The following is a 26,826-nucleotide window of genomic DNA, read 5'->3' on the forward strand; positions in this document are numbered from 1 at the left end:
CGAGCTGGTGCTGTGCTCTGGTGCACGCTCATCCCGAAAGAAATCACGCAGCATGTCAATGCGTAGCTGTTGTTCCACACTTTCATCACATAGCAGAGCAGCTCTTATTCCAGTTCTAGCAACTCGCACGGCTTACGTCAGACAGTGCGCTTTTTGCAGCCTGTGTTCTTCAGAGCATCCCTTTGGTTTTAGCAGAGTCGGACGCACTACTCGGCCATGTCAAATTTTCTGCCCACCGCACGCTTGCCGTGTTCGGGCAAACCATGCACCATGAGCAAACCAGCCATGTAGCTATTAAGGTGCTTGCCCACCGTGCTAAAAGTGTAATTTTGTGAAGATATAACAGTGAAATTTTGTGGAAGTGGTCGCGAAATTATTTCTAATATGCTGAAAATATTTCCTGTAACTACATCTGGAAATAAAAAGCTTGCTGAAAGCCCCGTCTCCCATAACAGTACCCGCGTACTGTTGCATGCAGCCAGTCAGTGCTCCATGCAATTCTCGTTTTTAAGCTACCAGGAGAACAATCTGACCAACTCGATGGGGCACTGTGGGAGGCTAGGAAGTGGTGGCACTTGGACACAGACTGAGGGACGCTGAGGACAAATTAACTGCAATTCTGTGTTCCTCCTATATGACGTTAAACACCACCAGTAATCTGCGCACATTTTCATAATTTTTCAGACAACCCTTCTGGATGGTGAGGTGAAGACGAAGGAGTCAGCACAGGTGACTGCAGATGGGTGAGTATGACATTGAGTCGTGCTGACTTTTAAAGGGACAGTGAGGAGAGCTCTATCAATATTTTTTTTTTAAGCAGAATCCGATAGCTCGGCATTTCATGGCTTTGTTGCCACTTGGCCAGCAGCGAAAGATGCATTTATTTCTAAGAAATTTGGATTCGAAGTTGAAAACGTTTTCCCATCACTCTGATTCAAACTTGGCATTCTCTTACGACGACACAGGACTAAGTGATGTGAAACATGACGTGCATGTGACGTAACGCACACTCCGTGATTTCTGGCAGCCAGCAGTGGGGCCTAGCAGCAGCCGAAAAGAAAGCTACCGCCGGCCGCTCGTTGCTATCGGCTATTGCGGCCGTCGCTACTGTCGCTTCGTTTACGTTTGCACCGGCGTTTTGCCAGCGTTACGATGGATCCCGCACTCGAAGTCATCAACGAAGTTCTCGCAAACAGGCACCTTTAGCATACAGTGTACCTTGTTACCGTTAGCGGAATACTGGGAGCCCGCCTACCGCAGGTGAGTAGGCGCTCATTGGTCCCGATGCTGCAGGCGAGCGCGTAGCTGCCGGATACGTGGCGCCATCTGGTGACGTCAAGGAGATTTGCACATGCATTGGCTGCGCCTATGTGATTCGTGGCTTCTCGTGTCCTAGTGTTGCTTGAACCATTCGTTCTAGCAACACTGCTTTGTCCTATGACGTCATCACGCTTGTACTTGCGAGTTTGGCCTGTGGCGGCGATACCTGTATTTTGGTTCTTGCTCTTTTCTACGTTACAAGAGCTTTGTTGTCAGTATGAGTGGCGTTTTTGTAATCAGGAGCTGGTATTCTGTCGATACAAGCCAACTTCAATTGCTCCTCAGTGTCCCTTTAAGGTGCTTGGCTCAGAGGTGAGAACTTCTCGTACAGAGTAGCACTAGGAGGAGTTCGCTGTTAGAGGCTATGTGAGCTCCAGCAAGGACTTTGATCGTTTTGGTCGGGAGGACAGAATCTTTAACGTTTGAAATAAATCTTGAAATCTTTTTTTTTTGCGTTGCCACTGTACAGAATATATTTTAGTGTTTCCTGAGGATATGGGCTTTCTCAGTTTAGTTACGCTCATACATTGTTAACATCTGTACTTGGCAGGCAGGCTTTTTTTGTGAGTTTTTCTTAATAATAATACATATCTAAATCTTGGTTCATGTCGGCGAAGATGTGCTCAGCCTCTTCCTGGTGAACAGGTGTAGCTGGGACGAGCACTAAGACTCGGTGTTAACCCGCGAATTGAGTGCTGTACTCAAAGCAAACTGACTGCCTGTTCTTGTCTGAAGCACAGTAGCAAATCCACCGCAGTTTGGCACAGAAGAAGTGTTCCTGTGCCGGAGGCTGGCCTTGCAGAATGTTTACACCTGAACGTGATTGTGTGCCGCTTCCTTCAGACTGGAAACCCTGCCACTTTAGGGTCAAGCATCCCAGTCAGCAGTTTCCAAACTCGGCGGTGCCTGTCTGAGGCTTAAAGTGTGGGTCTTGAAAGGCCGAGTTTCCTGTGATTAGGTGGCAGCAGGTCTGGCACACACAGCAGCTGTGCTGTGGCAGTTGGTGGTAATGTCAGAAGCTGCATGGTGCACCACCACATGTGTGGGTCGCCACCCATTTCTGTTCCACAGATGATGGGCTTCAGTTGTGGGCACGTTTTTCGCCATGCAGGGACCTGAAGCGCTCTGCGGCACTGACGCCCGAGATGGTGGCCATGATGATGGCGCCCCAGATGGCTGCGGCCGAGCCGCCCAAGCCAGCCGAGACGCCACCGGTCGCCGCAATCGACCTCAGCGAGTACAGCCAGAAGATCGTGGTGAGTGGTGACTGCCTCTGTCTTTGAGAGAGCTTACCACTGGATGGAGCTGCAGCGCTGGCCTCGGCCTGGCTTGCGCCTCGGCCTTCATGCTGAAGGAGGCACAAAGCGCAGAAAGAAACTAGTTGCCAGTTTACTTCTTTTTGAATGCGAGGAAGGGCATCTGAAAAAATAAAATGGCTGTGGCTTAGCTTGGTTAAGCCCGGTAATTGCGAAACCAATATCCGTAGCTACGCCATGGTACAGCTGGTAGTGTAGCTGGTGGTGGTGCTTGCGGTTAGACTTGTGGTGATGCATCGGTTATACAATCCAATATGCTAATATGGTAGCTACCGGCCTCGCTACATGACGGGCTGAAAGTGCAACTAGTATTGCTTTCGCAATAAAATGAAAGAAAGGACAGCATGAACATTTGACTGGCATGCTCGACAAAGGATACTTGACAACAGACCATATTCACGCTGCCAGTCAGGTAATAGAGAAATGCACAGAATATAACCAGCCCCTACACAGAGTCTTCATTCACTTTGAGAAAGTGTTTGACTCAGTTGAAAGTGCAGCAGTTATGCAGGCATTGCAGAACCAGGGTGTAGAAGAATCTTATGTGAAAATAATGGAAGATATCTATAATGACCACACAGCTTAAGTCAGCAATAAAATTCCAATAAAGAAGACTGTCAGGCAGGGAGACACAATCTTGCCAATGCTATTCTCCGCCCGTTTACAGGAGGTATTCAGAGGCTTGAATTGGGAAGAGATGGGGATAAGAGTTAATGAAGAAGACCTAAGTAATCTGTGATTCGCTGATGACATTGCCTTGCTGTAAGTCACTCAGGACATGAACTGCAAAGCATGATCAATCAGTTAGAGAGGCAGAGCAGAACGGTGGGGCTAGAAATTAACATGCAGAAAACCAAAGTAATGATCAACAGTCTAGCAAGAGAGCAGTAGTTCGCAATAGGTGGCGAGGTGCTGGAACCCTTAGAAGAGCAGAAAGTTTGACAAGTTGGTTCATATTCATGGCTGGTGAAGCGCGGAAGGAAAGACATGGACAGAAAGAAAGACACGGACAGGACTGACCCTCTCTTGTGTCTTGGTCCTCCCACACTGGTCGCAAAAATAGCAGACTGCTCATCATGGCTAAGCACAGAATATCGTGCAGTAGCACTAGTTACGATGGGCACTTAACATCTTTACATTCTGCGAATGTGAAAGCATCCTTTTACCTTAAGGCTTTTACACGAAAGGCCTTCACAACAGAAGCATTGCACCTAAAGACTTCGACACAAAGGACTTTACCCTGACGGCATTTACCTTGAAGACCTTCTCCCAGGTGAAGGCCTGCCAGGTGCACACACCTGGCAGGTCCCGAACACATTTACCCTGAAGGCCTTCGCACTAAAGGCCTTCACTCAGGTGAAGGCCTGCCAGGTAGGTTGCCTACAACCCTGTGGGCCCCCTACCACTAAGCAGGCTTCAGGGACGTAGGAACGAGTAATTGGGTTTTTTGAGGAACAGGAATGACACCAGAACCGCCATAAGGCAAGGGAGGAAGGTGGGAGTGAAAGACAAAAGAGAGAAAGAGGCACTGTAACAAGGTGTGGTTCATACATGGGTGCAGCCCTTTTATGTGTGCATTTATAGATATGTCAATTTTGTGAGTCGAAAAATTTTCGGAAATTTTACCCCGCATAATAGGCGCACCCCGAACTTTGAGCTGGATTTTCTGAAAACAAAAAGTGTGCCTATTATGCGAGTAAATGCGGTAGTGTATTGTCCTTAGAACTAAAACTAAGAAAAACCGCCCTGAATTAGCACCATATTGTTACGTGGTGACCAGCCGAAGAATGAGGCGTGATGAACGATGGATAATGGCCGCTGTCCTAGCACGAGTGCTCCGTCCCTCTCCACTGCCAGCTTCGTCTTCTTTGTAACAATATAATGAAAAAAACATGACATGTACAGAATTGTATACTGCCTGATTAGACAGCACCTATGGGGCAGAAGCATGGAGGCTAACGAAAAGGGTTCAGCTTAAGTTAAGAACAACGCAGCGAGCTATGGAAAGGAAAATGATAGGTGTAACGTTAAGAGACCGGAAGCGGACAGAGTGGGTGAGGGAACAAACACGGGTTAATGACATCCGAGTCGAAATCAAGAGGAAGAAGTGGGCTTGGGCAGGGCATGTAATGCGAAGGCAAGATACCCGCTGGCCCTTAGGAAGTCTGCGGGAAGAGGGTGGCAGCATCTTGCATAGGACATGGTTAACTGTAGAGATATGGAAGAGGCCTTTGCTCTGCAATGGGGATAGTCAGGCTGATGATGGCTGATAAATATGTAATCGTGAATGGTGGACAGCAGTTGGTGCTGCAGTTTGGCTATGCACAGTTTTTTCATTGTGCCATCATGAACTGTGGAGTTTGAAAGCCCCATTTGAGAAACATTCTATGCTTGGCTTTTGCATCTTCCTCACCCTGGCTGTGTCACATGGGAGAAATACATTGAGACCGGGGAACAGGATACTGATCAGCATTATGCATGTTATCAGCTTTATCGCAGCTCTTTGTCATACCTGCACATGGCAGTGATTTATAGCATCTCCCTTTGGTAGATGTGAATGTCTTCATCAAGAAATGGTACCTTTGATGAATGCACTAAATATGCCCTGTCCTACAACGCGTTATCAATGAACTAGTAAATACTGTCGAGCACCAGTGACTTTTTAATGATAACAGCAAGTGAAACTTCTTTATAACCCTGATGGTGGTTTGAAGACTGCCATGCTGCCATTATAAATGAATATTTTGCGAGATGTTTGGTGCTTTTCTTAGACATACGCTCTTGACACCACACTCTTGTGCATTTTCTGCCATGCAGAGCTTCCTGGCGCGCAATTTCTACAACATGAAGTACATTGCACTTGTGCTGGCGTTCTTCATCAACTGCATCCTGCTCTTCTACAAGGTGACTACCTTTTTCCTTGTTTTGGAAAACAGGCTGGGCTTTGAACCTGCGGGCAGCATCATGTACTAGCACACCAAATGTTGCTGCCTTTTTTCACATACCGTATTTTCCGGTGTATAAGACGCGGCTTTTTTTTCAAAAGTCTTGCTGGTGCGTCCTATACAAGGGTGCGTCTTATAAGCGAATTTTTCGGCTTTTTTTTTTGCAAGTTCACAAAATACTCAGGTTCATGTTCAAGCTTTTTTCACTGAAAAAATATCGCTACCAATAGCGCGGTTGTAACACAGCTGTAATACGGGGACCGCCATGCGCAACTTTTTTAGGTGAACTTTATCATGAAACGGCGGGGATGATGACTTCCGGGATCATAAACACGTGGCCGTTTTGGAGGCCCCAAGCAAAAGTAATGTGAAATGCCAAAAGATGGCAACAATCGCGCTTTTCACCATTGTCAAGACAAGCCAAGACAAGCTGGCATTTTTTTTAGTCTCCCTTTGTAACTTTGTTTGCTCTGTGTATGTAGTACGTGCGTTGTGCAAAGAGAACGTTTCAGCTGCATTGCCTCCAGAATTGGGCAAACTTTTTGATAGCGCATCCGAAGATGAAGACTTCGAAGGTTTTAAGTAAAAATAAAATGTTGTTATGGACATAAGGAGAGTTCTTTCGTCTTTTTTTTTTTTGCTAAAACGTGGGCGGGTATGGCATGAGTGTTGCCTTATAGATCACTCAGCGTTCCTTAAGAACTCACAGGTACGGTGCATTTCACGATGGTCACACAAGCATGTTTAATTAAGCCTCACTAGCCTGACTGGGTAAATTTGGGTGCGTCTTATACACGGGTGCGTCTTATATACCAACTTTTTCAGTGACAGCCTGCATATATGGGAGGTGCGTCTTATACAAGGGTGCGTGTAATACACCGGAAAATACGGTATTTTAAAGGTTTGAGGTCGTGGAGCTGACTTTAGTGGAGTAGTATCCAGGTGGTCTTTTCTTGCAATGTACAATTACTGAAGTCAGTGAATTTAGGTAGTAGAGTCACAGACGGGTGTAGATGGAGGATGTTCATCTTGATGCATGCCTTTTATTACACGCCTTTTATTACACGTGTCCTGTCCACTTTTAAGGCGAAAGCCTTTAATGCCACATCGTTGTCGACAGAAGGTCGTCAGCAGAGGTGTCACGCTTTTCGGTTGGTCGAAATGGTTGTGACATGAGAGTGTGCAGATTCGAAGTAATGAGGTCACCCATGGATGCCTGACGCCCTCTTTTGGAGCAGACGACAACTAATAAAAATGGTTGTCGTCTGCTTCGACAGGGGTGCAAGGCGTCTGTGGGTGACAACATTACATACCTCATTAGTGCCAACAGAGCCATGGATGCAACCGAACTCATCGAAGCAGAGAGAGAGTCGTGCAAAAGAAGCAGTCAAAGTCGCCAGTCAATGTGTGTAGATGCAATGTGCAGTCAAAGTGTGTTATCAAATAAAACACTAGTGCAGCACAAACAGCCTCGCAATCAATGCCAGACAGTGCACCAGGAAAAGCTTTCGCCTTGCAGCACTTTAGAGAGCCAAAGTGCCCTCTGAATTTTTTTCTTTCTGTTGTCACTGTTTGTTAGCACAATAACCCCATTTTCAATTAATTTAACCCTCTACTTGAGATTGTTTCTTTAGTCGAAACATGTACGAACCCTCTTTTAATATTGTATATGCGTGTGTACAGGAAGTTGGCTGAGAAATTATGAAGAAAAGATGTGCATTTAGGATAACGTAGCCCATGCCGTGCCATCGTCATAACAAAGGAATGTACGCAGTTGAAGCAGGTTCCGCCCTGACCCAGCTGGGATACTTCATTGTGTTGCGTTTGAACCATGACACCGCCTGGTGCCACAACAACAAACTAATGTCATCACAGAATTTCTATTAAAAGCGGTTATGATGACACAGGATTGAAGAAACTTCCATCTGAGTCAGTACCTGGGCTGATGTTACAGGGAGGTGGTGCTCTTGTAACTGCTTTTTCTAATGAAGATGTCCTCACTTTGTGGTACCCAAGTACAGGAAAACCTTGTTGTTGCATTTGAGAAAAAAACGTCTATTAGCAATTCTTGGCACAAGGTATGAACAGCTCCTCTTTAGTGCTCGCAGAATGCTGTCCACATTTGCATTGTCCTTAGCGCGGAAGAAGCCTTGCAACACATCCAATTGCTCAATGGTAGTGGCGAGCCTGGATTGATTGATTTATTGATTCAATTTTATTTCTCAACATTCATACAAGGCATGCTTGTGAAAAACATCTGGATCCCTAGCTAAAAGCTATTTGGGATCCATGCAATTCAGTTTCAAAGTAGAAAATTGCAGGCATAACTAAAATTAATTACATACATATAAAAGCTCATGAAATTAGAAAGACATAAATGGGTACATAGAGCAACAATATTCAGAGCACCAAGCCTCTTTTACAAACACATACGAACACACAAAAATACATCTTTTCCTCACTGCTTTCGAATGCTTCACCCGCTTTGCAGCATTCACTGTGGAGAAGACGCCACAACGGCTGAGTGTCGCAGTGTTCTTGCTATTCATGCTTCATCCCCCTGACTCGCATGTATATAATTTTACTTACATGATTAGAACTTGTAAAAAATTTCAGCATAGTATCTGGGAATGTATTAACTAGAAGCAAAATATAGTGTAAATCCAAAGGGACATTTTTCCTGCCTGTGGTTCTGAGCACATTAACTGAGAGCATATCAATGAAGTTCTGTTGTACTCTGGTAAAAGTCTGGGCATCATGTCAGGATCACCATCATCAGCACAGCTAAATTCTGCCAACTGCGCCCTCATTAATATTGTGACATTAACCTCACTGAGAGCATTCAAAGAAAATAAATTCTGTTCATAAATTATGTTCATAAGCCTCTAGTGCTTTATGTTCTATGAACTTTTACTGCACTTTTACCCCACTTTTACTGCACTGTCACACCGATTCATTAAAGTTCCTGCATTGCATTATTATTTCTTATTGTGTGTCACTAGTCTCTACTATATATTTTTTCACATAGTCTCTACTATGTATTTTTTCACATAATCCCCGATCAAGCAGGAGTCACTATAGCCTTACATTAAGTCATATGATGATGATGATGAGGCCATATTTCGCCCGTAGTTATTATTTCAATACAGTTTTTTTTCCGTGCACACTTGAACAATGAAAATTAATCCCTGTAATATTAAGCGCTCTTCCATTAAGCTCATTCCTAATAGAAGCTAATGCCACAAGATTTTATGCATTTGTTTTGTTTATGGGTTATTGCAGCTTTGGTATAAATTCTGCGTTTCCATTTTGTATTCTTTTTGTGCCCGTATTTGTTGTTATTATGTCAATTTTGTTGTTATCATTTGTTGTTTGTGCTTCAAGTTTATCGATTTGTTTTCCCCACTCCTGCAATAGCCGTATATAGGGGCTCCAAGTAAATATACATAAAAATAAAAAAATAAATGAGCAAAATCCTTTCTCTGTGCTCTCTGATCAGCCCTGTCCTGCGTGAATCACGAGCACCCTATCCCAAGAAACTACCTTATCCCTTGCCGTGTAGCCATTAGAGACTGCTCATTCGACATACCTAGTGGCGAGCCCATAAGGAAGACGCACACAGAAGGAATCGAGATAGGACACTAGCATTTGTCCAGTCTGGATTCCTTCTGTGCGTATCTTCCTTGTGAGATAGCCACTATGTCGAATTGTAGCAACCAACTAGTCCAATTATGAGCCTTGGTAGAGACTGTTCAGATTCCGTTTGCCGGGGTGAACAATGTCCAGTAGCATCTTAAGGCTCATCACTGTGGATGGGAGAGGTGCCTCAGTCAGCTGCCCTCTCTCAGGTCTCAACGAGCGAGGGTGGCAGCGACGATGAGGCGGCTGTGGCAGCAGCCGCCGGAGCCCTGAGTGATGACGAAGGCGGCGACAGTGACACTGGGCTGGTCGAAGCACTGGTGAATGCCACAGAGGCCCTCTCCGACTCGGAGGGCAGTGATGAAGAGCTCGAAGAATGGGTGATCATTGAGGAGAAGCTCTTCTACCTGGAGCCAGTCATCCGCTTCATGGCCCTGTTCCACTCCCTGGTCTCGTTCTGCATGCTCATCGCCTACTACCACCTCAAGGTGAGCACACCTTGCCTCACTGAGAGAATTCGCCTAAGGTAGTGAGTGTGTGTATCCTCTTAAATGATGCTGAACTGAACCTTGTTTTTGTGCATGATCAAAGGGCAGCCAAAGTGCAGCTTTCTTTTGTCATTCCAGAGTTATTAAAGCACATAATCTTTATAAATATCACCTCAGTGTTACTTTTAAAACAGAAAGCAGGAAAAATGTAACAAATCTTAAAAATTTAGCAGAACTAAGGAAAAAAGAATCAGTCTATCTAACAAGACGTGGCGAAGAATGGACAGTGCCAACACCTCGACTAAATATTGGTAGGGAATGCCTTCAGTACACTCCTCCATCTCTTCTAAATAGGTATATCCACATTAACCTCGATTTGTTTTCTTTTTCACGTCGTGAACTACATAATTTGTTTTTGAATAACATTGTTTAAGTTTCATTATGTATACATATTTGTATTCTCCGGTGCTTCCTTGATGTGCTTGTTTTTTAAAATTGTATAAACTCTTCTCTTTTAAATCTTTCTTTTAAAATCCATCTGTAGTGCTAGATGGGAAATAAAGTTTGAAATTTTGAAACCGGTTTTTTAGACTGACGGGATTCAAGGATTGCAATGTATGAAGCTTGTAGGTAAAGCATGCCAATTTTTTTTTGGTGCTAGCAGTAAAAATGGGGATGCAATCACCGATTAAAGCCATCCGGGGTGTTCAGGCCCCTCTTGTAATTGTTGGAGATGTGCGGCGAAGCTCGGGGATGACCTCACACACGATGAGATTTCAAATTTCCGCGGCCTCCACCCAAACTCACCCATGCATCTTCAGATGCTACCAGACAACACTCTGCAGGCTTTGCCTACATTGTTGTTAGTTTTCTTTCTTGAAGCAAGCATTTTTGCATTGGAAATGCACCACTGCGGTAGGTGATGTCATCTTGCATTCCCCAATTGCTAGTGCGCACTGTGGAAAAGCCTCAGCACCTTTGCGGCTTCATGGTGGTTACATCACCATTTGAAATGCAAGCAGAAAAAGGGCTTCGTGTGCTTTGCCTCCATGTTTCACACATTCTCGACCCCTTTGAATTCATAGAATTTGAAAACCTCTTGAGTTGCCCTTCAAGGAGTCATGTACATCTCCATAATAGCTACTCTGGATGTAATTCAAAATCGCTTAATGCAAACAGCTGGTTTAGTTGATATGTCCTGGTGCTGTCAATATGATTTCAACGAAAACAGTGCATGAAAGACACAATCGAGAAGAGGAGACATGCGCGCACGCACGCACACACACACACACTGCTGACTAACAAGTGAAGGTTTATTTTCACTGCTCACATTAAATATGAGAAAAATGAAAAAATAATAATAAAGTAATAAAAATGAAACAATCTGAAGGAGAGGATGAGTTGTTTGTCACCTCTTGTCGTCATGGCCGGGTGTGCAAATATCCAGTTTCTTTTCTTCTCATGACAGGCATCGATGCTGTGTTTACGCATGTCACACCTTTGTTTTCTGTGCTGTAGGCTTCATAAAGCTTGGTGACTATATCGCCCCCAAATCTGGCATCATCCAAGGTGTGGAATACATTGACAATCAGACACATGTTTCGCCAGTGTGCTGCTGTATTCCGTTTTGATAATAGTGACATGTTCCCTTAGGCGGTCGTTGACACCGCATCCTGTTTGACCGACATACGCGCTCCGAAAGGCAGTGCGATCTCAAACACCTCTTCAGCATCACATGTGGTGAACTTTTTGTCATGCCGCTTATTACACCGTGCTGGTTTTGGGCCTTCATCATTCACCATTTTGCGTAGCGTCCTGGGCACGGTTAGGGTCAGATTCACTCCAGCCCGCCTTTCTATTTTCTTCTACGCATGGCTGATCCCGTGCACATGCAGCGTGATGGCTCTCTCCTCTATTTCTTTTGCTCTTGCAACTGTTCAGCTGGACTGATTGGCAAAGGTCTTTCAAAAGCTTGAAGCCGAGGCTGGAAATGAGAGCGTCCAGGAATCCCGCTTCGTGTAGTCATTTCAGTTTAGGCTTCCATGCTATCTTGCTGTCGGGGATGGCACTATCTCATAAAGACTTTCTTCAGAGCGTCCATAGCTACTGCTCTGTTTACTAACTTTGTGTGCGAAGATGAGTACGGCAGTTAGCCTTTCTTGAACCACTGAGCATGGCACCAGCACACATGATCCTTACTTACAAACAACCGTAAGTCAAGATATTGTAGCTGACCTTCGTCTGGCAGTTCTTTTGTCAGTCCAAAGTCTGCCAGGTTTTTGGAGAAGATTTTGAAAATTGCATCCACGTCCTGAACTGGGTCCCTGTCTACGGCCGTACCCATCTTCTCTTCCTCTCTCTTAATGTTACACCTATCATTTTTCTTTCCATAGCTCGCTGCAACGTCCGTAATTTTGTTAGCCCCCACATTTCTGCCCCATAGGTGAGCACTGGTCATTTTTAGTCTCACCATTGGTGCTCTTCTACGTCGACTTTCATAGAAGGTTGTGGCCAAGTACTACACCAGGGTGGCCCAAACCTGCTCTGCTGAGGGAGTGCGTGGTCGGTTCTGGTCACCGAGATCAGCCAGGTCTGGTTATGCAATTCCATTGACACGCAGAGTTTTTTTGTTTTTTTTCAAACCCAGTGGAGAACCGCGCGGCTCCAGGATTCGAACCCCCGGTCCTTTTGCATGCAAGGCGGATGCTCTACCCCTATGCCATTGCTGTCTCCTCGTGTAGCATGCAAGTTGTAATTGTAGGCAGTTTTGAGTCTGCACACATAACTGCCGTGTCACAGACTAGCTTTGCATCAGGCTGGTGTCCTAATGCAGTTTGGGCCAACTTTTGATGCGGGTTTCAGGTGCAAGTAAGTAAGGGAGCCTGTGCACCAGCAACCCTGGTCTTTCTTCTCCCTGTGCACAGGTCCCCCTGGCCATCTTCAAGCGGGAGAAAGAGGTTGCCCGTGCGATGGAGTTTGACGGCCTCTACATCACCGAGGAGCCTGCGGAGGACGACATCCGCACACGATGGGACAAACTCGTCATCAGCACCAAGTGAGCTCCTCTCCGCAGTGTGGCACAGCAGAGGTTTCCTCCTCTCAACCACCGCTGTTCCTGCAGCCCACTGTGTTTTGGATTAATCAAGCAGCAATTTTTTATGGATTACTTTAAAGGTAGAAAGCTGGGCTAGTCAGTGTTTGGATTGAGAGGACATAGTAGTAGCGCTTTTGTAAAAGCAGGAATGAAAGGAGAGAAGAATACAACACAAGCGCTAGAGATCAACTGACTTTATTCTTGGAAATACCATGCATTTATAGGCGACAGTCAGGTGCCAAAAAAATCAACAGTCAAACCGCACACGCAACGACACCTCCTGATACAAGAACTTCAATTCCTTTGCAGAAAGATAAACATTCAGTTTCCTCACGCACGTTTGCCTTTCCAAGTGTATAAGAAAGGCTTCCAGTACTCCCTCTCCTTCTGGTCTGCATTTACACGTTTGCCACATGTACCAGCCAAGGTCCATAAAAGGAATTTTGAATTTTGATTCGGCCCACTCTGAATTGGTGAAAAGAGGCACTGCTAGGACAGGCCTTCTTGCAGCTCTGGAAAAGTCCTGCTCGCACAAGATGCTTGAAGGTGTACAAAAGCAGGGGAGTCGCACGACAAAGGCAGGTCTTCCTGTGGAACTGGTGGGCATCGGTCGCTGTGAGCCTGTAACTGAGAGCCTGTAATGTAAAAACTGGGGACTGTATGCAGATGAGTGAGCGCCAAGCTCACGAACGCGCTAGATGCGTGGCCTATGTTCACCAGCTTACGCACCACCTTAAAAAGATGGCGATGTAAGGCAATATCAGGGCTGTGCTTGCTGCACCGAACAAGCTCGGCAAACTCTGCAAGTTGTTAATGATGTCTCCAACAGAAAACTGCCATGCCCCATCAGACATGGGAAGCCGTTGATGGCCTGCAGGACCAATGTGGTCTATCAAATTCCGCCGTCTTGCTGAAAATGTTACATCGGCCAAACTGGCCCCTGTATCAACAATTGCCTCATGGAGCATAAGACTCTTGCAGCTGCTGTATCAGGCCCTGGACACTTGGCGGCACATTGCAAATGGTGTGAACATGATGAAAAAGATTGTACCCCATTTTTTGAGCAGACACTTGTGACATCTGTAAATGTGGACCAGAAGGAGAGGGAGGTACTGGAAGCCTTTTTTACACTCAGGGAAATGCAATCATCCGTGAGCAAACTGAATGTTTATCTCTCTGCTAAGGAATCTTATATTGGAAGCTGCTGCTGGGCATGCAGCTGACTGTCGCCTATAAATGCATTGTATTCCCAAGAATAAAGTCATTTGATGTCTAGCGCTTGTGTTGTCTTCTTTTTTTTTCGTCCCTGTTTTTGGGGCTACCACTATGTCCTCTCAATCATGGAATACTGCTTCGCTACACAGCTCGTCATTATTAATTGAATTTGGCCTTTTTTTTTCCAAGGGCCATGTGTCAGCACTTTGAAAATGGTTGAAGTTCCCCGAGGCTAAATATGTTTGTTAAATGTGATGACACCACTAGCTTACATTTGTCTGCATTTTGGATCCTCTATGCGTGCCATTTTATTGTGTTTCTATTGTCTTTACATTACAGTGCCTACAGGAGTCTTTTTCGAACTGTTGTAATAACCATGACTAGACTCTTGCACGTGGTTAACCAGGCAACATGCAGTAAAAGCTCGTTAATTCGAATAATTAGGAATGCTGGTATGGTCGCAGAGACTCCACGGTTTTCACACCGGTTAATTTGAATGGGCTCCCGAAAAGAGGCCGTGTCTAGGTGTGACCCGCATAGCAAGTGACAATTCAAATAGCTTCAAATAGGTTCAAATAGTTCAAATAGGTTCACTCGTGCACCTCTGATGTTTGCACAGCCCCATCTTCTAGAACAGTCACGCTGCACATGTTCGGTTTTCTGAGCTTCACGCCAGCCGACATCAGCCAGCCTGCCGAGGTTAGCTGCGCACAGTTTCAGGCACTGATGGGTGCGTCTCACTAGTCTTCTATCACTGCTTTTTTCTTGCTACCATATTTACTCGATTCTAAGCACCCCCTTTCTTTCACGATCGCGATGCCCAAAGTGAGAGGGGGTGCTTAGATTCGAAAAATCTAAACTGACCCCCCCCCCCCCTCGGACCCCTCTTTTCGCGGCGAAATCTCGATGAAATGGGTGCGAGAAAAAACATTTTATTTAGGAAATATTCAAAAGAAAAATAGCTGCAGACAGTTCTGTGCCGCCATCTGTCTTGTAGTGTCGGAACGCAGCAACACAAAAAGCGCCGTGGACGCTGCTGTCCTCGCTTCGGCGAGCGCGGCCTCGCCCGCTTATCTGTTTTTTCAGCAGCGTCCGCTCCGGCGGACGCAGACGGGCGTCTTATCTTTTCTCTTTATCTTTCCTCTGATCTTTTAACTCTCCTCTATCTGCACTTGGCAGCGGTGGTGGCTTGGCTCGAGCCAGTAGGCAGGCCCGTGCAATTTCCTTTTCATCCTTCTCTCAGTCACAACAACAACAATGGGCAGGCCGCGCCTCCTCGGGACTCCGACTGCACAGGCTCGACGAAAAAGAGAGCAAGTGCACTTGGCGGCCTCGGCAACGCTCTCTTCCGCGCAAAAAAGGGGGTGCTTAGACTTGCATGCAAAGTTTTTTTTTCATAAATTTTTTTCCGAAAATAGGGGGGGTGCTTAGATTCGGGGGGTGCTTAGAATCGCGAAAATACGGTACTTCAGCGCCACTGAGCATTTCGTGTTTCCGTCCACGTGGTTCTTCTGTTTTTGTACTGTACTGAAACTGCATGTTCATCACATGGCGCTCGAATTTTGTGATGAAACCTCCTTACATGCAACCCTGCCAGTCTAGAGATATGTGACACAGTAGCACACCTACGCTAAAAATAGTCATTGTTGGGCTGTTATCGGCTCAAAACCAAGCAATTATTTCCCAATCTTTCACAATTCCCACAGTGCAGGCAGTTCTCGTCAGTTTTTCAGAGGCCATAAACTTTTTTCAGGTCCCTTGAAGTACAAATTAGCGAGCTGTCACAAACTTCTGCAGTGTGTGAGATCAAGGCACGGATCCCTCTCAATGGTTACCTGCCTTCCCACTACAAAGCTGCATGAATTTCATTAGGCCGGTTGACCTGTGCGTCGTTTGGATTGAAAGGAAGCGTTCGATATGGTGCAGTTTGCACGCATAAAAAAGCTCAATATTTATGTACGACATCAAAGTCACAATCTTAGAATAACAAAGGAACGCGGCACAGACTGGAAACACAGAGATAATTACAAATAACTAAAATGCAAAACTGCAGCAGGATAGAGTTATGATATATACACAGGCAAAAAGAATAAAATGTGAGGGAGTGAGAATTAAAAGTCAAGGAGTATACATATGTAAACAAGGAATGTTCTCTTACATCACGGAGGTAATCAGAGACAGCAGGCGAGGCAGGGTCACGAATGAGGCACCGCAAATGATCGGTTCTGTGGGAGACACTCAAGAGACTGGACCTCCTAAAGCCTTCGTGGGGCTGAGCCCGCCTTTTTATACCCTTCGTCGGACTTGCACAGCACGGCCGTCAAGGCCATCAAGCCTTTGGGTCACTGCTCCGAGGACCCTGTCGGAAATATGTCCGAACGTTCTGGTAGCCCGCCCATATTTTCCACGTTTTAGGAGGCGGCTTGTGACACAACCTTTTACTGTATATGCATCCATTATGACTTGGATATACACAAACACCGTGTTTACAAACAAACCGTGGCAGAGAGTTCCAACTCGCTGTAAAAAGTAGACAGTGAAAGCGCTCAAAAGGACAAGGACAACAGAAAAGGAAAGACATACAAAGCGCTTACTTTCAACTGATTTTATTTCATGCGAAAAACAACTTCACGTTCTGGCACGTTCTTTCAGAACGTGCCAGCTATCACTCGTTGGTAATGTGCTTCTAAGCATGCGCAGGTGATTACCATGAGTATAAAGTTGTTTTTCGCATGAAATAAAATCAGTTGAAAGTAAGCGTTTTGTATGTCTTTCCTTTTCTGTCGTCCTTGTCCTTTTGAGCGCTTTCACTGTCAAGATGGAAAACCAACTCGCCCACTCAGTTCCATTATTCCAGTAAAAAGTAGGCTTAGTGCCCATAGGACTTTGTGGAAGCAAAAGTTATCAAAGCAGTTTTCTGATTTCACAGTGCACCTGTGATGTCGGCCCTTCATGCAGAACCATCAAAATCATCCTAGAACAGGCACTGAAGCATGTAGCGTCATTTCAAATACAATGTTAAGGGGGGACACTGGTCTTGAAAAAAAAATTTTTATTAATGAAGTCACAGTTACGAAATCTTCAGGGCATATGTATTTTTGTGTGCTAATTCTAAATATGTCATTTAATTTCATGTAAAACAATTCCTTGAGCACTTATGCAATTTTTATGCTAGTATTTTGCGGAGAGTTTTGAAGAAAATTTGCTGCTGGAAACTCGCTGAAATGTATGCCATTGGGTTCTCTTGACACCAAGGAATACAATAAGGGTGAAATTGTCTTCCTGCCTATCATAGAACTTAAGTTATAGAGTTTTGAAGGTGTCGCTTCAGAAATGAGAAGGAAAATGTGCATTTCTGTGTGTGAAGTGGCAGCTTCAGTACCCTATTACTCAAGTTCTATGAGAGCCAGGATGATAATTTTACCCTTATTGTATTCCTTGGTGTCAAGAGAACCCAATGGCATACATTTCAGCGAGTTTCCTGCAGCAAGTTTTCTTCACAACTCTCCGCAAAATACTTGCATAAAAAGTGCATAAGTGCTCAAGGAATTGTTTTACATGAAATTAAATGACATATCTAGAATCAGCGCACAAAAATACATGTGCCCTGAAAATTTCATAACTATGACTAAATTAATAAAATTTTATTTTCAAGACCAGTGTCCCCCCTTAAAACTTCTATGCTTGGGTGTGACTCCCAGCTGCAGGTATGGGAATGGGAGCCCAGCCCATAGAAGCGCATGTCAGCAAAACTTTCAGAAATAATTTTCTCATTTCACAGGGTACTCATGGAGGCAGCTCTTTGTTAACAGTTGGCGAGTGCTTTGAGCAAGAGTATGACAAAGTATGCTTCGTCATTTCAAAGCAATCTTTGTAAAACAAAGGTGTGTTTTATGAAGCCAGACTTACCCCAAAAGGTGCTCTATCCACTGGCTGTTTCCCCGAATCACGCAATCTTCTCATGTAGTCCAACATGCTGCCTGGTGAGCTATATTTTCTCGCAAGTAATACCGTTCAAATTTGACATCCTAGGTAGGTTTACATGGAAGACAGTCCTCAAACAGCCCAATCAACGAACCGCATACTGTAACAGGCGACTCACCCTGTGATTACATACATAGGCGGTGCTGGCAGACACCAGAGCTCAAGAGGCAGTGCCCTGCTCTTTGAAGCCAGGTCAGGGTGTCTTAGAATGTGCAGCTACAAAAAAAAAAAAATTCAATGAAGATGATGACACATGTGCTGCGTGTGGTAGATCTGTGGAAACAATTGAACACCTCATACTCAAATGTGATGGTATCCACCCGGATGTTGATGCAGGCGCAGTCACTCTCCCTGAGGCCCTTGAGTTTAGATATAACAATGGTCAATCTTGTAAATAAATCTGCTGTGGAAGTTAGCAAAAAGCGATTGGAGGATTGGTGGCTGAAAAGCAGAGAGGTGACATAAGGTCAGAAGTGTAGGAAACCGTAGTGAAAGAAGATGGCAAATTTTAATAACAATTTACAACGCAGTTAAACAAAGATAAAGAAAAAAAAAGCCGAGCATGGTGACAGCTGCCGCCACTCCATCCATCCATCCATCCATCCAGCTGCGGGTATCGTCTGTGCCACCTTCTGCTACAGTGCGTGGTTCTCTTTTGTGCGCTTCATGCCGTTTGAGAACTGGTTTTTCAGGTAATGCTGTCTAGACTGTCTAGTTTGAATGAATTTATTAGTGGGCAAATGGAGCACGTGCAGCAGCACGTAGGGCTACACGAGAAACTTGCGCGATTCTGGAAAGCACCCATCGGATGGAGCGCCTTTTGGGACTATGTCTGACTTCACAACACAGATTTATTGTGCCGTTTATAAAGATAGCTTCGAAATGATGTAGCGTATACTTCCTCACAATTTTCTTCAAAGCACTCGCCAAGTTTTGGCAAGCAGCCACCTCCATGGGTACCCTGCGAAATGAGAACAGTATTCCTGGAAGGTTTGCTGACATGTGTTTCTATGGGCCACGCTCCCTCTCCATACTCCAAGGAGGGATTCACTCCCGTGCATAGGTCCTCTAAACATACATTGCCTTTGAAATGATGCTCCATACTTTCAGGACCTGTTCTAGGATGAATTTGGTCGTTCTGCAAGAAGGGAGGGCATCACAGGTGTACTGCAATATCAGAAAACTGCTTTGAAAACTTCTGCTTCCATGTAATGTTATTGGCGCTAAGCCTACTTTTCACGTCAAAGATTTTCACCTGTTGTTCCAGCCGGTGAAAGGAGTGCCATTGCATCTTGTTTACATCACAAATCAGTGTTGGTCCATACATGAAGCTGCAGGTAGTATACATACCGCGTCGGTGCCCGCTCCCATAAGGATGCATGGAGCTTCATGTGCAGAAAAGAAAAAGTTAGTTCAAAAGTAACTTCCTTGTGCTGACAAAAATTTGAATTGTGCGCTGCTTATCCTGCTCGTTCATGCTGGCATTCCCGGCTGAATGGTAAGCTCCGGATCATAAATGCGTCGCACTGGAACTTCATTTGCAGCTATTCTTCTGGGCGGCATTTTATCGCCTTTGATTCTATTCATTGTGAGTGGGTCGACTGATGTTTGGAGTTGATATGTGGCAGTATATGGTACTTGATGCACACCACAGTATAAACAAGTCCACAACCCTTCACTGCTGCACTGAGCTGCATGATTTGCGGTATTCTCAGGGATTCAAGTATTTGATGCACAAAATGGATTGCAATTCGTGTGCTTGTTTCTTACATTTCACACACATGTAGATGTGGGCGCAGAATGCAAGAGCTCACATACTTGTTATGAACAATATCAGTCGATTACTCGACATGTTCCAAGGAGGCAGGTTTTTGATGATGCTAATCGTTTCAGTCAGTTGTGTAATCAGGATAGACATCACATCAGTTGCAATGTCATTATCAACTTACTTGTGAAAGTTAATTTACTTGCTTGCTTTTGGCACTGCATTAATACAGTAAAAGCTTCTTAATTCCAACTCCACAGGAATGCTGGCACAATATGGACAAACCGAAGTTCGAACTAATGAAAGTGGACAGAATGTGTAGTACACTGCATTTGGGAAGCAGTCTTCTGGAGTGATTATCCCATCTTATTGTTCTAAAGTATTCCGTCATTACCGTCTGATTTTTTTCCTGGAAAGCAACGGTCGACGCCAGTTCTAAAGCCCAGAGCTACAGGAAGGCTTCTTTTTCGCCTTCAAAAACTGAAGAGGCGAGCGGTGCTCAGTGCTTCCAAAATTGCGCAGTGGAGGACCGCACTGGAGCCATGAAGGGCATGCAGCCACCTGTGAGCATAGTTGCCAGGTTGGAAAATTGACCAGCAAGCGACATCTCGCGACAGCCATGTTTTGACCAGACTGATAGCACAATCTTCAGCACTCACAAATTCACACTTGCAACCGTTAAGGTTGAATGGCGAAAGTCACCAAGGCTGCCGCTCGTACATTGCCTGATTTTCCAGCCTTCCGAGCCCGAGGCGCAAACTGCCAAACAAATGAGCAGGCTGTGCTTCTTTGGCACTATCCTGTTTCAAACACACCGGCGTCGACTTTGTGCATGGTTTCCGTCGTCTCTTGAAATGTTTTGTTGCAGTAATCACCACAGACAGATAACATTTCTAAATTGCTTCACCGTGGCACACCATGAAGAGACCAGCAGCGGGCGGAGTCGGTGAGAGAACAAACACGGGTTAATGACATCGTAGTTGAAATCAAGAGGAAGAAATGGGCTTGGGCAGGGCATGTAATGCGAAGGCAAGATAACCGCTGGTCCTTAAGTGTAACGGAGTGGATTCCAAGAAGCAAGCATAGCAAAGGGTGTTGTGCCATAGAGGTGGTTCCGTAGCGCTCGCCACCTGTTTCGTGACTGAGCGCTGCCAGCTGTCTTGGCGGTAGCGAAAATTCAGAGTCAGGTGTCAGTCAGACTAAGAAAAACGCTTTTTACACTATATACAGGGCGTTGTACAAAACATCAGCACAGGGGCCGAGAGCTACACAACGCGACTGTTCTCGCTCAGCGACGACTGGTGTGACACCAATGCGTCACACCATCCGACTCCACTCGTGAGCAGCACTCGACTCACGGTGGGTCGGTCTCTCCCTCCAAGCTGCAGCGCTGGGGCTTGTAAAGCCTGAGAAACAGTTGTCACTCAAAACAGTCCAATCCAGAAGCAGCACTTGACGGCGGTCCAAGAGGTCCAACCAGCGACCGCGCTGGCCACCCGCTTCAAATTTTGCCTCGCACAGTGACATTCGGGGGAAAGGGAAACCGGTTCCTTGCTGTCTCGCAGTTTGCGGCATTTTCGGGCATGTTGCTCGCCGATGCTTCCCTTTAGGACGCCGCTGCCTTACGGCGCAGCACCGTGGCTTGTCAAGGGTAGGGCGCTGTTGCCTTGCAGAGCAGCACCAGGGCTTGTCAAAGGGACGTTCGCAGGTGAAAGTTTGCAGCCTGCAGAATTGGAATCTGGGCGGGTTTCCCGGCATAACAGGGGTGACAGAAAGTTATGTGGGATGATGAGATTAAGAAGTTTGCGGGAATAAGATGGCCACAACTGGAAAAGGACAGGGTCAGTTGGGGAGACGTGGGAGAGGCCTTTGCCCTGCAGTGGGCGTAGTCAGGCTGATGATGACGATGGCACGGCGTGCAGGTTGACCACTAGGGCTGCAACCACTCACACGTAAAGGGTGCTGGGAAACCAAGACAAAGGCGCGCAGCGAACAGCCAAAGCTCCAATATGTTAGTTTCGCACACGTCGTGGTTTAAGGCACAGCCACATGGCTTTAGATTTGGAGTGCTGGAGACGCTGCGGTGCGTCTTATTCGCTGTATCTCATCGCTGGCAATGTCATTCATTGCTCAACTGTAGCAAGCTACTGAAGCCTTCGAGATCAACCCCTACAAACAAGCCGGTTGCAAATGCCGTTGGTCATGCAGTTAGTTGCCACCACTGTGCACAAAGAGAGAGCCCCCTGCCTTGTTTACCAAGCCCCATTCATGTTCGAATTAATGGGCCATTTTTAACATAGACTCCAATGAAGCATGGACAAACCAAGTCATACTGTTGGAATTATGCAGAAATTCAAATTAATGGGTAGTTTCAAGAAGAGTGATTGAGTGCCACTTAATTGAGCTGAGGAGCACACAGGAAGACATGACAGGACAGATGCTGACTCCAACTAAATTTATTGGAACACACACTTGTACATTTATTTGGAAGGAAGGCAGTGAGCACAGGCGCATTTCTTGCCATAAAAGCCACTGTGGATGGAGGAGGCTAGACAGCGTTTTGTCGCCTATTCTTTAGCAGTCTGATTTCACTTGCTCGCAGGGAGACTGAAATGCTTGTGATGCAGGTGTCTCTTCTCTCCTTGATAAAGAATTCTTCAGATCACGTGCTAATCTGTCCTTACTTCTCGCTGGAATTTTGATTTCCTCAAGTCAAGGGTAACGGAGTGGATTCCAAGAGAAGGCAAGCATAGCAGGGGGCGGCAGAAAGTTAGGTGGGCGGATGAGATCAAGAAGTTTGCGGGGATACAGTGGCCGCTGCTGGCAAAGGACAGCAGGGTTAATTGGAGCGACATGGGAGAGGCCTTTGCCCTGCAGTGGGCGTAGTCAGGCTGATGATGATGATGATGCTGACAAGTCGTGGCTTACAGTTTTCATCCTTGTTGTCATCCTTGCAGAGGCAGCTGTGGGCAGGTAAACTCTGGAATGAGTTCATGCGTTTCCTTTCGATCCTTTATGTTCTCTGGCATGTTCATTGACACAGCACCCAGTTTGTCTGACACATGCTTTGCCACATGAAAAGAGGACCACACCCGTGGCACACCGGATCTGTGGCTTTGTGTGTTTTGTTCCACAGCTGTCAGTCATATGGCCACCATTGTTGACCATGGTACAAGAAGACCATTGGGATGGTGTGCTTGTTGCCAACACATTTGAGTTGGCATTGCCAAGTCCTTCTTGCCTCCGTGTTTTCTTTGGCATTCCCTTGATTTTCTGCAAAAGTGCCTCAGTCACAGTTGATATTCTAAAATTTTCTTCACAGTTTCCTTTTAACGACCTGTGTTACTTTTATTCAGAAGTACTAAAAAATCATCCACATATCTAAAAATTTTTAGGACAGTTAGGACATCAGCTAGTGAAAGCAGAGGGTTGTCATTTGATGCAAGAAAAATGTTCCACAAAACTGGAGTGACACATGATTCGATGCAAATCCCTTGGTGCTGTAGAAACTGGATAAAAGTCGCATTCATATAAAACTCTAAAAGTGGCATGAAATTGTCAACACTGAAACCAACTGCATTCTGGAAGACAGTTGGCAAAGTCAAAAGAATTGATGTGGCAAAATGAGAAAAACATGGTGTTGTGTCATGGAACGGGCCGGGAACATGAAAGATTGATAGGAAACGCATTGGACTCATTTCAGAATCCACCTGCCCACTGCTGCCCTTCCAAGGATGGCAGCAATAAAAAGTGTGAGCCAAATTCTAATGAGAAGTAAGGACAGATTAACACGTGAACTATCGAAGCATTTTTAGTCGAGGAGAAAGGCAACGCGTGCATCAGCACAACCTCAGTTTCCCTGCAAGCAATTGAAATCAGATTATTAAATAGGTGTTAGAATGCTGTCTAGCCTCCTTCATCTACAATGTGTGTTTTTTATTGTGATAAATGCGCACACACTCGCTGCCTTCCTTCTAAATAAATGCGCAAGAGTGGGTTTTAACAAACTTAGTTGGAGTCGGTGTCTGAATTCAGTGGCACTGAAGCACTCTTCTACATACAATAAAGCACCAACTAGTCTCTCGAAGTGTTGCATCAAATCTAATGAATGAGGTTTGAATTGGGCTGCCGCAGTGCCTCAGTGGCTATGGCGCTTGGCTGCTGACCCAAAAAATGTGCGTTCAATCCCTGCCACAGCGTTCGAATTTTGATGGAAGCAAAATTCTAGGGGCCCGTGTACTGTGCGATATGTCAGTGCACGTTAAAGAACCCCAGGTGGCCCAAATTTCCAGAGCCCTTCATTGCGACGTGCCTCATAGCCTGAGTCGCTTTGGGATGTTGTACCCCCATAAACCATAAACTGTAAGGTTCCAGTTAATGACCTTTCACTGTATTTTCTTTGTCAGGTGAGAAACGGTTGCTTTGAATGAATCGTATGCTTCCCCTTTCTTAGTGTTTATTTGCAGTGTGTGCAAACTGGAAGGTGCTACAAGTAGCCACTGTGTTCATTTATTGCAGATCTTTTCCTGTGAACTATTGGGACAAGTTCGTCAAGAAAAGGGTGAGAATTCTCCTTGAACCACTTATTTTGTAGACTTCTTTTTTTCAATTAATATTTTCCATCTCTTTGTGTCACTTTACACGAATGCTGAGGTAATCGCATGCGCTGACTTTGAGTCATGACAGAAAAGAACTCAACCGGAAATGCATGTCAATTTGCTGCCCTCCATTAGAAGCGTTAGGATGGGCTGCATGGATTTTGTTGCGACTGTTGATGCAGTTCCAGTGTCACCGAGATGCAAGCATGAGTCACCAAAACTGCAAAAGCAGAACTTCGCCGTGGGAGACAGTGTGGGGACAGCACTGTACGGGATGTGGTTGGATGGGTTGTCTTCGTACTGCCTGAAATGTGCGCTTTGCAAGTTCCAGTTAGTGAGGAGGATTGAAAGGGCCAGCATGAAAACTGTGCAGTCTCCTTGCTGCTGCATTTCTTCCACTGGCAGCTGCTCAGGCAGATACAGAGAGCATTCAGGACATTCTGCACATGCACAACAGTCACGAGAGCAGCCAGGACCCACGAATTTCAGAAAACTTTCCAGGAAATTTTTTGAAATGCAGTAGGCAAAAATTCATTCTAATACAGAATGTCTCGCCGCGGTGGCTCAGTGGTTACGGCGCTCGGCTGCTGACCCGCTCGGTTACGGCGCTCGGCTGTGGGTTAGATCCCGGCCGCAGCTGCTTAATTTTGATGAAGGAGAAATTCTAGAGGCCCGTGTGCTGTGCGATGTCAGTGCACGTTAAAGAATCCCAGGTGGTCCAAATTCCCAGAGCCCTTCACTACGGCATCCCTCATAGCCTGAGTTGCTTCGGGACGTTAAACCCAAATAAACAATAAACAATCTTGCAAGAGGCTGCATTGCGGACAACTAGCAGTACAGTCCAGATCCAGATCAGCGGCAGCGATCAGTTCAGAGCACGCATGAGCATTGGAGTGTTCAGCGCTTGTCGTCATCGTCTTCCTTAAGCGCCAGCCCCTGAAGGTTCCGGAACTGGAGGCCTGTCCTACAGTGTAATTTTTTCACGCACTGTGTTTGGGTGCTGTGTTTTCAAACTGGCATCTTTCTTCTCTTTGGTCCTGCAAAAAATAAAACATTAGGACTCTGTGGTATTAGCGAAAAAATGATATTTTATTTCCTTCCTTGCACACAGCCTCGATTCCAGTTGGCTGAAATTGATCTGAAGCTTTCCACTATGGCGCCTAGTTCTGATGCATGTTGCGCAGTACATGATTAAATCTCAAGCAGTGCACCTTGAAAGCAAAGAGATTGAGTTGCGGGGCCAATGTCGTGTTCCATAAACTTATGACAGCAGATGTACATGGTCGTCCACTCTTAAGGGGGGACGAGGGTCTTAAAACTGACCTTTTTATTTACGGCTAGAATCTTATGAAACTTTGCACACATATGGTTTTTCTCTTCTGATTTCAAAATTGTAGTCATAATTGAGCTAGTGGTCTTGGACCAAAACTTATCTTAAATTCTAGAGTGTAATTAGGTAATTTCTTATGCAGCTTTAATGAACTTTCTCATTGCACTTTGCTCATTTAATTGCATGAATTGATGGCGAGCAAATTCCCATAACCAATGACATTCTTACTTTTTTTGTTTAGGCCACATATAAATAGCAATTTACAATTACCTTAATGAGTTGCAGTGTAAAATACTGCAACCTTTTACTCTCGACACAGTATATCAGGATGACATGCCTTGAGAGAAAAAAGTAAGAATGTCACCGGGTATGGGAACTCTCTGGCTATCAATTCATGTAAATAAGAGCAACAAAATGCAATGAGAAAGTTCATTAAAGCTGCATAAGAAATTACCTAATCACATTCTAGACTTTGTAAGACCTAAGACCACCAGCTCAATTATGATTGCATACTTTTAATCAGAAGAGAAAAATGCATCTGTGTGCAAAATTTCATGAGATTCTGGCCATAAACAAAAAAGTTAGTTTTAAGACCCTCATCCACTCTTAATGTGAACACGCGTACTGGAGCACCAGTGCGTTTGACCTGGCCTTGCCTCTGAGCAGAGTGAAGCACACACAGAGAGAGGTGATGGTTCACATCGTCTGCCCCAACAAGAAGTGGCTGGAGGCAGTGACGCTCTGCAGAATGCAGGCTCCCATGTTCGCCCTTAGAAGGCCCCCCCCTCGTCCCTTCCCAGGTGCGGCAGAAGTACTCGGAGACGTACGACCCGGAGGCTCTGAGCAACGTGCTGGGCATGGACAAGAGTGGCTCCCTCTCCCAGGAACAGGAGGAACCGAGCGGACTGTTCCCCTTGTGAGTGCTCTGCCTGCACCTTTTATTTGTTTATTTATACAAATACCTCACAGGTTCCACACTTGGAACATTGTGTGAGGGGAGGGGTTACAATATTTAGCAGACAAAAGATGGTACAAAGTGGAAAGAACAAAAGTAAACAATATTAAATACATTGGACTGCAAACATTTATTACACCGTACTTGAAGAAAACCGTATTGTCACGTTGTAGTGAT

General features: G+C 45.4%; 1 protein-coding gene across 5 annotated transcripts in view; it reads left to right on the top strand.

The window, feature by feature from the left end:
• LOC149326706 (ryanodine receptor-like) overlaps nt 1-26,826 on the top strand; it is a 542,398-nt gene that overhangs the window by 490,803 nt on the left and 24,769 nt on the right. For all 5 annotated transcript variants that reach the window (XM_089563500.1, XM_089563501.1, XM_089563503.1 and 2 more), the window contains exons 113-119: nt 685-743; nt 2,432-2,576; nt 5,454-5,540; nt 9,430-9,708; nt 12,633-12,763; nt 24,285-24,327; nt 26,495-26,610. In XM_089563500.1, the coding sequence (XP_089419626.1) occupies nt 685-743; nt 2,432-2,576; nt 5,454-5,540; nt 9,430-9,708; nt 12,633-12,763; nt 24,285-24,327; nt 26,495-26,610 (860 nt within the window). The remainder of the gene's footprint in view (nt 1-684; nt 744-2,431; nt 2,577-5,453; nt 5,541-9,429; nt 9,709-12,632; nt 12,764-24,284; nt 24,328-26,494; nt 26,611-26,826) is intronic.

Source organism: Amblyomma mixtum, chromosome 10, assembly GCF_055824585.1.
Source record: "Amblyomma mixtum isolate Tamu chromosome 10, ASM5582458v1, whole genome shotgun sequence".
NCBI lineage: Eukaryota > Metazoa > Arthropoda > Arachnida > Ixodida > Ixodidae > Amblyomma > Amblyomma mixtum.